This window comes from Chiloscyllium plagiosum, chromosome 1, assembly GCF_004010195.1.
Source record: "Chiloscyllium plagiosum isolate BGI_BamShark_2017 chromosome 1, ASM401019v2, whole genome shotgun sequence".
NCBI classification, from domain to species: Eukaryota; Metazoa; Chordata; class Chondrichthyes; order Orectolobiformes; family Hemiscylliidae; genus Chiloscyllium; species Chiloscyllium plagiosum.
In genome coordinates, this window is record NC_057710.1 from 29,715,285 (window position 1) to 29,725,786 (window position 10,502).

The 10,502-nt window shown below is 41.4% G+C and overlaps 1 protein-coding gene across 5 annotated transcripts in view; it reads left to right on the top strand.

Moving 5' to 3' along the window:
• Window positions 1–10,502, top strand: part of nsd2 (nuclear receptor binding SET domain protein 2) — a 149,018-nt gene that overhangs the window by 70,564 nt on the left and 67,952 nt on the right. For all 5 annotated transcript variants that reach the window (XM_043711508.1, XM_043711417.1, XM_043711768.1 and 2 more), the window contains exons 6-7: window positions 7,531–7,687; window positions 9,740–9,817. In XM_043711508.1, coding sequence (XP_043567443.1) covers window positions 7,531–7,687; window positions 9,740–9,817 — 235 coding nt within the window. The remainder of the gene's footprint in view (window positions 1–7,530; window positions 7,688–9,739; window positions 9,818–10,502) is intronic.

The window sequence follows — 10,502 nt, forward strand, 5'->3', positions numbered from 1 at the left end:
TGCCAACTGAACCTGCATATTCTCCTTAGGAGAATCCTGAACTTGGACTACCCAGTGCTTTTGTGCTTCAGATTTTCGAAGCCTTGCCCTGTTGAAAAAATAGTCTACGACTCTTATTCTTTGTATCAAAGTGCATAACCTCACACTTCCCCATATTGCATTCCATCTGCCATTCCTTAACCTTTTGCTGCTCTCCTTGTATAGCAAATATCTCTAAATAAGGAGACCAAAACAGCACACAATATTCCTAATGTGTCCTGACCAAGGTCCTGCACAGCTGCAAGATTCCTTGTTCCTGTGTTCAAATTCACTTTCAGGAAAGGTCAACATTCTTTTCTGATGTCTCGCAACACATACATGCTTGTGTTCAAGCTGTACAAGTACCGTGCGAGTCCCTGTGTATTCTGTATCAACATTTCGCAGTCTATCACCATTTAACTAATAGTCTGCAATCCTGCTTTTCCCACCTCAGTGAATAACTTCACATAAACCCTTTTGTATTGCATTTGTCATGGGGTATTTACACAATCATTCAACTTGTCTAAATCACTCTGGAACTCTTGATATCTTGCTCATCACTCAATTCTACAAAGTCTTGTGTCATTTGCCAACTTTGCAATATTGCATTTGGTTTCTCATCCAAATTGTTGATCTATATTGTGAATAATCACCAATACTTTTGCTTTGATTTTGGATATGAGCCTCTTGTGTGGGACTTTATCAAAGCTTTTTAAATATCTGGGTTCACCATATCCACTGGTTCCCCTTAATCTATTTTCTCAAAATTCTAGTATTTTTCTTTAGAATTTCTACAACACAGACCTAGGGGTTCGGTCCATAATTCTTTTAAATTTACATCACATGTAGACAGGGTGGTGACATGCTTGCTTTCATTGCTCAGACCTTTGAGTACAGGAATTGGGATGTGACATTGAGGTTGTAGAGAGGATGTTGATGAGGCCTCTGCCGGAATACTGTGAACAGTTCTGGTTGCCATGTTGTGAGAAGTATGTTATTAAATTGGAACGGGTAAAACAAAAAATTTGCCAGAATGTTGCTGAAAATAGAGGATTTGGAATATAAAGATAGGCTGGATACATTTTCCACTTTTTTCACTGGAACGTAGGAGATGAAGGGGTGACCTGAGAATGGTTTATAAAATCTTGAGGGGCAAAGATAAGGTGAATACCAAGAGTCTTTTTTTTCTGGCATGGTGGCAGTTCAAAACAAGAGGACATGTTTTTAATGTGAGAGGAGACAGATTTAAAAATGACACGAAGGGCAACCTTTTTATACTATGGTTCTTACATACATTTGGTTCTGCTATAATACGGTAATTCGTATTGTAAGAAAATCCTGCAGTAGCAGCGCCATCTAAACTAATTGGGCCGGAATCACATTATAACCAACGCGCTTTAAAAGTTCGACTTCAGAAAGTTTCCTCAATTTGTAAATCATGTTATAGTGAATTCCCATTAACAAAACATGCATTATATCAGAACGACCTGTAGAATGAGTTAGCAGAGGAAGTGGTGGATGCAGGTACAAAATTTAAAAGACATTGGATAAGTCCATGAATAGGAAAGGTTTGGAGGGACAGGACGCAAGCGCAGGTAAGTGGGACTAGTTTAGTTTGGGAACATGGTCATTGTGGACAAATTAGACCAAAGGGTCAGTTTCCATGCTGTACGACTCTGTAACTCTTTGATCCATTTGGTGTTTTTGAATTGTCCTGTTATCGCGTCTGTTAAATTGGACTCCAACGTTTTCCCTATTGCTGTCCTGATCTGGATGACTGGTCTGTCATCCCTGGATTTCTTCATTTTCAAATGGCAAGGTGACCGATATCCTCGGGTGGTTCCAGAATCTACAGGATTTTAAAAGATAACAGCTAACCAGCATGCATTGCATTTGTTCCTTACTAATAGCCATTACATATCCACTGTCGTGCCTATGTATGAAGTTACCCAGTCTCTTGCAACCAACTCGCCCTCTTGCTTTGAGTTTCGCTTGTTTTTGGTTTAAGACCATAAAAAATAGGAACAGGAGCAGGCCATTTGGCCCCAAGTGACTGCTCTGCAATTGAATAGAATAATGGCTGATGCGACATTGCTCACTTCCACTTTAATGCCCTTTTTCCGACTGGTCAAGTATCTATCTCAGTCTTAAATAGTCAGAGGAACTCTCCTCTCATGTCTCTCAACCATCTAAAGAAATTCCTTGTTATCTCAGTCTTAAATTGGTATCCCTTTATTCTGAGACAATGCCCTCTGGTCCTTAACTCCCCCATGAGGGGAAACATTTACTCTGTCAAGCCCCTTAAGAGAACTGTATGTTTCAGTGAGATCACATCCCATTTTTCTAATGAGTGGACCCCAACCTGTTTGTCTTTTGCTCAAAAGACAATCCCTCCATTGTAGAGATCATGCCAGTGAACCTTCTCTGAACTGCCTTCAGTGAACTGATATTCTTGCCTTAAATAAGGGGACTAAAACCGGTCACTGTACTGCAGACACTGTCTCATCAGCACCTTGCACAGGTAAAATTTCCCTACTCTTATATTCCAATTCCCTTGAAATAAGAGCAAAGATTCCATTAGCATTCCTGATGATCTCTGCACTTGTGTGCCAACTTTGTGTCACAAGCATAGTTACCCCCAAGTCTCTTTGTGGTTTTTCTCATTTACGTAATTTTCTGTTTTTTTAATTCATTGAGGAATTGGGCATTGCTGACTAAGCCAGCATTCATTGCTTATGTGTAATTGCCCAGACGGCAGTTAAGAGTCAACCCAATCACTGTGGGTCTGAAGTCACATATACGCCAGAACAGGTAAGGATGGCAGTTTCCTTCCTTAAAGGATGTGAGCGAAACAGATGTTTTTTTCTGACAATTGACAACAGTTTCATGGTCACCTTAGACTTTTAGTTCCAGACTGTTAGGAAATTCAAATACCACCATATGCCATGGTGGGATTCAAGCCCAAGTCATTGCCTGGATTTCTGGATTAATAGTCAAGCGATAATACTACGAGACCATTGTTTCCCCCTATTCTTTTGTCCTGTTCTAAGTTTGTGCGAAGATTTGTAGCTTGGGTGCTCGTTGTTGTGGTTCTGTTCGCCGAGCTGGAAGTTTTTGTTGCAAACGTTTCGTCCCCTGGCTAGGCGACATCATCAGTGCTTGGGAGCCTCCTGCGAAGCGCTTCTTTGATGTTTCCTCCGGTGTTTATAGTGGTCTGTCCCTGTCGCTATCGGTTGTCAGTTTCAGCTGTCCGCTGTAGTGGTTGGTATATTGGGTCCATGTCGATGTGTTTGTTGATGGAGTTTGTCCTGTCTTCCAAAAAAAGCAACTTTGCACTTACCACATTTATACTCTATTTGATAACTTTTTGCTCATTCACTTAACCTACCAATATATTTCTGTCAACTGTTTGTATCCTTCTTGCAACCTGCGTTTTCACCTTTTTTGTGTTATTTGGCTGCAGCATATTGACTTGCCTCTTCCAAATTATTAATATATAGTAGGCATTTGCGACCCCAGCTCTGATTCCTTGGGTTCAGATTGAGCTATTCATTTTCTATACCAGTGAAGAATTCTGACGTCATGGTTTCCATTTCCTAAAGGACCACTTTCAACAAGGTTGTTAGTCAATTCGTTCTCAGTGCACATAACCTGTTCTGTCATTCATTTCCCAAGTTACTGGTCTTCAAAACAAACACACACATTCCTGGAATTCATCTGCCACAGCGTTTTTGCAAAGGTTTGCCTCATACTTTTACGGATTGAAATAATCCGTGATTACCCTTGTTGTATGCATCTCTAATTTCCTGTTTAGTCCCTTTGCCAACTTAACACCACTGTTGGAGGTCCATAGCAACCCCATTAGTGACTGTAGCACTACTCGTTAAGAAAGGAGGGAGACAAAATGAGAAACTCCAGGCAAATTTGCCCAAAATCAGTTGTCAGAATTCAGTTCAAAAGTTCTCCACTCGTGATTCAGCGTGTGGAACATCCCGATGTTGTGAAAGGTATTATATGAAACTTTAATGTGGGCCTTTAGGTTAAAGTATCGCATGAGATTTATTGCTGGGTGTTGGAGACATCTGGGAATTCAGGACATGTCATTTCGATGGATCAGATGCTTTCTGCAATTAGAATCCGTTTTGATGAAGTTTTCCTCTTAGAAAATTCGACAAAGTTGTTTTGAGACCGTAATCCTATTTATCAAAAACTCCAAGAAAAATGATCAAACTAAAGAGGAGGCAGTGGTGTACTAGTAATGACACTACAACGAGTATTCCATAGTTCCAGACTAACATTAAGAATATGGCTTTGAATCCCACTTTGGCATTCATTCCACAAAAAGATTTGCATTAAAATAAAATCTAATAGCAAGCATGTTACTGTTGTCAGTTGTGATAAATACCAGCCTGATTCACTCGTGCCGTTTGAGGGAAGAAAATCTACCATCCTTAACTGGTCTGACCTCCAAGTGACTCCAGATCCACGAGTTGATTCTCTAAAATGACCTCGCATCCACTCAATTGAAGAGCAGTTAGGGATGGGCAGCAAATGCTGACCTTGCCAGCAATGTCTTCATCCCATGACAGAAAAACCTAAATTAATATTGCAGAATTTGCCCATTTTGTCATTGTTCTCCATGTCTCCAGCTCATCATGAATTGGATTGTGGGCATAATCTTTTCTCTTCATGCTGTTTCCTATATTGTTGAATAAAGTGATAGAATTCCTCATCAGACCGCTCAGTGCAACAAGTACTAGTAGGTATTTTCATTCTTTGGTTCAATATATTTGGGTGAACTAATTGGGAATGAAACTTTTGTGTTTTCCTTCTTTGGTGCAGTTAAATGTGTGTTGAAGCCTGTGCCAATATTTTACATTTGTTTGTAAGTCTGTTGTGCTTCTAAACTAGACCCCAGCAATTTTGTCAACTAAGTTTGGCTGAATGCTGTACAATGATTTCAGAACATAAAGTTATTCTTTTTGAACTTTCAGGCATAAATCTATTGTTCAGTATAAATGAGTTTTTAATTCCCAAAGATGTGATGTCCAGTTTGTGTAAATTAATTAGTTTAAAAAGAGTTAAAATCTGACCCTCCGTTTTAAATCTAAAATGTCTAAATGTTTGCTGAAAGACAAAATGTGAGCTGATATGCCCTCTACTTAAGCACTAAGCTCCAAGATTCCCCCTTTTCTGAAGATGAGTCCTTAATTCTATTTCTTAATGAATAAAGTGTTTATTCATACTTTTAGCCTCATCTCCCCTATGTTAATGCATGCCACTCTGTTGTAATGTTAACTAAATATGGCTGCAAAGAAATTACAGTTTTAGTTTGCTTTTATGATGTCTGTCAAGATTAGAGTGGTGCTGGAAATGCACAGCAGGTCAGGCAGCATCCGAGGAGCAGGAAAATTGAAGTTTCAGGCGGGAGATCATTCCTGATGAAACGTCGATTTTTCTGCTCCTCGGATGCTACCTGACCTACTGTGCCTTTCCAGCACCACTCTAATCTCCAGCATCTGCAGTCCTCACTTTTGCCTTTTATGATGTCTGCTCAAGCACTCAGAATCGCGTTCTTTTCTCAATTCTTCAGTTATCGACTCATCAAGCCACGTTGGGAAATTTAGGTACTACCACTAGTGTGACTATGTCTTGGGCACTCTTCTCGACAGTGATTCACCATGGCCAGCATCACAGATAAACCTGATGCTGTTCTTGTACAATGCTCCTTCACCTGAATTTTGCACTAAACTTTGTGCTCAGTCAACTATTTCTTTCTATCTGAATTCACTCTTTGCTTTTTGTTTGGAGACTGTACACTAGGAATTTCTGGTTTGAGTAAATTGGTTCATGTTCTGTATACTTTGTTCATGTATCGGTACTATTGGGGTGTGGTGCTATTCATTAGCTGACAGCTTGGTTCATGGCTCTGAATGATGCTGCCTGATCATTTTACCTTCCCTTCTGATTGTATGATCAAGGCTGTTAATTTATGTTGAGAAATGCAGTTGCTGTGCAGCACATAGTGATATGGATATAGGTTTGCTCACTGAGCTGGAAGGTTCATTTTCAGGCATTTCGTCACTATACTAGATAACATCTTCAGTGAGCCTCTGGACGAAGCACTGCTGGTGTTTCCTGCTTTCTATTTATATATTTGGGTTTCCTTGCATTGGCGATGTCATTTCCTGTGGCGATGTTCTTTCTCTCAGGGGGTGGTAAATGAGATGCAAGTCAGTGTGTTTGTTCGAGTTCTGGTTGGAGTGCCATGCTTCTAGGAATTCTCATGCAGTTACAGGTCTTTTGTTACTGTTCTTGTACAGTATTTTGTAAATTACATTAGTTTTGCTTGTTGGCTGTATTGGGCCTTTCAAGTTCATTAGCTGCTGTTAATGAACTTGAAAGACCCTGTACAGACAACAAGCAAAACTAATGTAATTTACAAAATACCATGCAAGAACTGCAAAAAACAATACATTGGACAAACAGGCAGATTTGTGGGCGGCACGGTGGCACAGTGGTTAGCACTGATGCCTCACAGCGCCAGAGACCCGGGTTCAATTGTGTGGAGTCCACTGTGTGGAGTCTGCACGTTCTCCCCGTGTCTGCGTGGGTTTGCTCCGGTTTCCTCCCACAGTCCAAAGATGTGCAGGTCAGGTGAATTGGCCATGCTAAATTGCCCGTAGTGTTAGGTAAGGGGTAAATGTCGGGGTATGGGTGGGTTGTGCTTCGCCGGGTCGGTGTGGACTTGTTGGGCTGAAGGGCCTGTTTCCACACTGTAATGTAATCTGTAAAAACTAGCCACCAGGATACATGAGCATCAACTAGCCACAAAACGACATGACCCCCTCCCATTAGTATCCTTACATACAGATAAGAAAAGACACTACTTCGACTGGGACAACACATCCATCCTAGAACAAGCCATACAGACATGCATGCAAATTCCTAGAAGCATGGCATTCCAACCGGAATTCTATCAACAAACACATCAAGTTAGACCCTATCTACCACCCCCTGAGAAAAAGGACAGGAAATTACATCACCAACCCAAGGAAACCCGAACATATCAGCAGGAAACACCAGTAGTGCTTCATCCGGAGGCTCGCTGAAGATGTTAACAAGTATGGTGACGAAATGTCTGAAAATTAATCTTCCAGCTCAGCGAGCAAACCTATATCGAGAACCTCAACCTGAGCTACATATTAGATTAGATTACAGTGTGGAAACAGGCCCTTCGGCCCAACAAGTCCACACCGACCCGCCGAAGCGAAACCCACCCATACCCCTACATTTACCCATTACCTAACACTACGGGCAATTTAGTATGGCCAATTCACCTGACCCGCACATCTTTGGACTGTGGGAGGAAACCGGAGCACCCACCGTGCCGCCCACTAATCTTCTCAAAACTCGCTAACATGGTGATATATTGAAATTCTGGTGTCTTTGCATTGGTTGTTTTGTGTACAAGGAAGAATAAAATATTCTGAAATGCTTTTGTGTTTGCAGCTGGCTGAGGAGCATCCAGATGCTTCTGCTGAGGAGATTGAAGAGTTGCTGGAGTCTCAATGGGCTATGCTTAGTGATAAACAGAGAGCACGTTACAATACGAAGTTCTCTCTAGTAACCCCTGTAACTGAGCATAAATCTCCTGTTTTGGGTTCAGGTAAGTGTAAACTATCAGTTGAACTCTTTCTGACATTTCTTTTTGCAAGAGATGGCCACTGCTTCAAATATAAGGTGTTGGGTTTTAGGGGTAACAATTGGTTTGGGAGTTGTCCAGGTGACTTTGGAAGAGCTGAGCTGGCTGCGAGTTGCTGAGGTGAACTGAGCAGGAAGCCTGTCTCAGGGTTTCTGCAATGTGGCCAATAATCAAAATAAAAGAGTAAAGTATAATGCATTAATCCAGACTTCACTGCAAACACATCCCATGGCCTGATGCAACTTCAGCACATTTCCATCCACCATCCACCACGTGTCAACTGGCCAAGTATCGGCAAGGGGAAAGGGCAGGAAAGTTAACGCGAGGAGTGTTTTATATCAGCCATGATCCTATTGAATGTTCCTTTTTTTAAGAAAAGTTTGCAAAATCTATTCTGCCACTCAGATCGTGGCTGATCTGATAATACTGAACTGCACTTGCCTACCTTTTTTCCTATAATATTTGATTCCCTTACTGATTAAAATCTATGTCCACCTTGAATGTACTTAGCAACCCAGCCTCAGCAGCACGCTGCGGCTCTCATTTGTAAAAGCAAGTCTTGACTGCTTTGCTATATCTGAGCAACTGTTGATCAGTTGGACAGTTGCAAGGGTTTTGTGTGTAAACAGTGCATAATTTCCTCTACAGTAGCTAAGCCCAAATGTAGCTTGACCGCAACCTCAAGGTCAGGGTTCTGGATCATCTCAACAGGGCCTTTAGCTATTCAAAGGGGTGTCCTAGCTGCCTGAAAGAAAGTGCTTGAGAACTGTTTTGTTTCATAGTCTAATCTCCACGCCCTAGATTCCAGGCACGTGGGACTCCACAATTTCACTTGACTGATTCATGACTATTCTGTCAAGATTTGTGTGACATTTCAGATTAAGGATGAAATTTACTTTCACACATATCATACGAAAGTTGAGTTATTCTGTCTGCACCCTACTGATAACTAATGTTTTTTTTGTTGTCTCAGCTTTTTTTGCACAGCATAAAGTGATTGGGAGTTAATCATGGCAGGGAATGAGAGTCAGAGAGATGTACAGCACAGAAACAGACCTTTGGTCCAACTCATCCCTGTCGACCAGATGTCCCAACCTAATCTAGTTCCATTTGCCAGCATTTGGCACATATTCCTCTAAACTCTTCCTATTCATGAACCCATTCAAATACATTTTTAAATGCTGTCATTGTACCAGCCTCCACCACTTCATCTGACAGCTTATTCCATACATGCGCCACCATCTGTGTGAAAAAGTTGCCCTTCGATCCCTTTTAATATCTTTTCCCCCTCACCCTAAACTTATGCCTTCTAGTTCTGGACTTCCCCACCCCATGGAAAAGACCTTGTTTATTTATCCTATCCATGCCCCTCATGATTATATAAACCTCTATAAGGTCACCCCTCAGCCTCCGACGCACTAGGGAAAACAGCCCCAGCCTGTTTAACCTCTTCCTAAAGCTCAAATCCTCCAACCCTGGCAACATCCTTGTAACTCTTTTCCGAACCCTTTCAGGTTTCACAACTTCCCTTCAGTAGGAAGGAGACCAGAATCGCACGTAATATTCCAAAAGTGGCCTAACCGATGTCCTGTACAGCTGCAACATGGCCTTACAACGCTAAGACTCAATGCTAATAAAGGAAAGCATACCAAATGCTGCCTTCACTTTGCTTTGTACCTGCGACTCTACTTTCGAGGAACTATGAACTTGCACTCCAAGGTCTCTTTGTTAAGCAGCACTCCCTCGGAACGTAGCATTAAGTATATAAGTCCTGCTCTGATTTGCTTTTCCAAAATGCAGCACCTCACATTTGTCTAAATTCCATCTGCCACTCATCAGCCCATTGGCCCATCTGATCAAGATCTCGTTGTAATCTGAGGTAGCCTTCACTGTCCACTGCACCTCCAATTTTGGTGTCATCTGCACACTAACCAGACCTCGTATAGCGCAGTGTATGAATTCAGAATGTTTGTGTTTAGTTCAGGATATTTCTCTTTTCTCATACTATTCCAATAGGTTTTTCAACTAGTTCTCCTGGGCCAACCAGACGCAAAGTTCTACAAGATTCTCCAAAAAGAACAACTAGATCTAGTGGTAGGTCAAAGGAAACCCTTGCTACAGTTATTTGATTTGCATGTGGTTTTATTAACTTTGTTGCATGTTTTAAAGTTGATGTTGCGCTTTCACTTCTTTCTGAACTTTCTGCATAATGAAATATTAGTTACTGGTTCAATTATGGGAATGCTGTCAGATGGGGAGAGCATGATTCAGGACCACATGACTCTTTAATTTTTTTTGTACTTCAGAGTGATATAGGGCTTGAGAACCAATTAGCAGTATGTTTAACTGTTTATCACATAGAGAGGGAATGAAGTACATGTAAGGAATACTATCAATCTGAAGCCCAAACTCCAATTTAAAAGCAAACTTCAAAGGTACTGCTTTGAAAGTAATTTGGGGAGCTGAGTTTTTGCTTTCAAACAGGAAATGGAGTTCCATTTATTTCCATTCCTTCGATCTGACCTCAGGTCATAGAGTCATAGAGATGCACAGCATGGAAACAGACCCTTCGGTCCAACCCATCCATGCCGACCAGATATCCCAACCGAATCTAGCCCCACCTGCCAGTACCCGGCCCAAATCCCTCCAAACCCTTCCTATTCATATACCCATCCAAATGCCTCTTAAATGTTGCAATTGTACCAGCCTCCATCTCATCCTCTGGCAGCTCATTCCATACACGCACCACCCTCTGTATGAAAAAGTTGCCCCTTAGGTC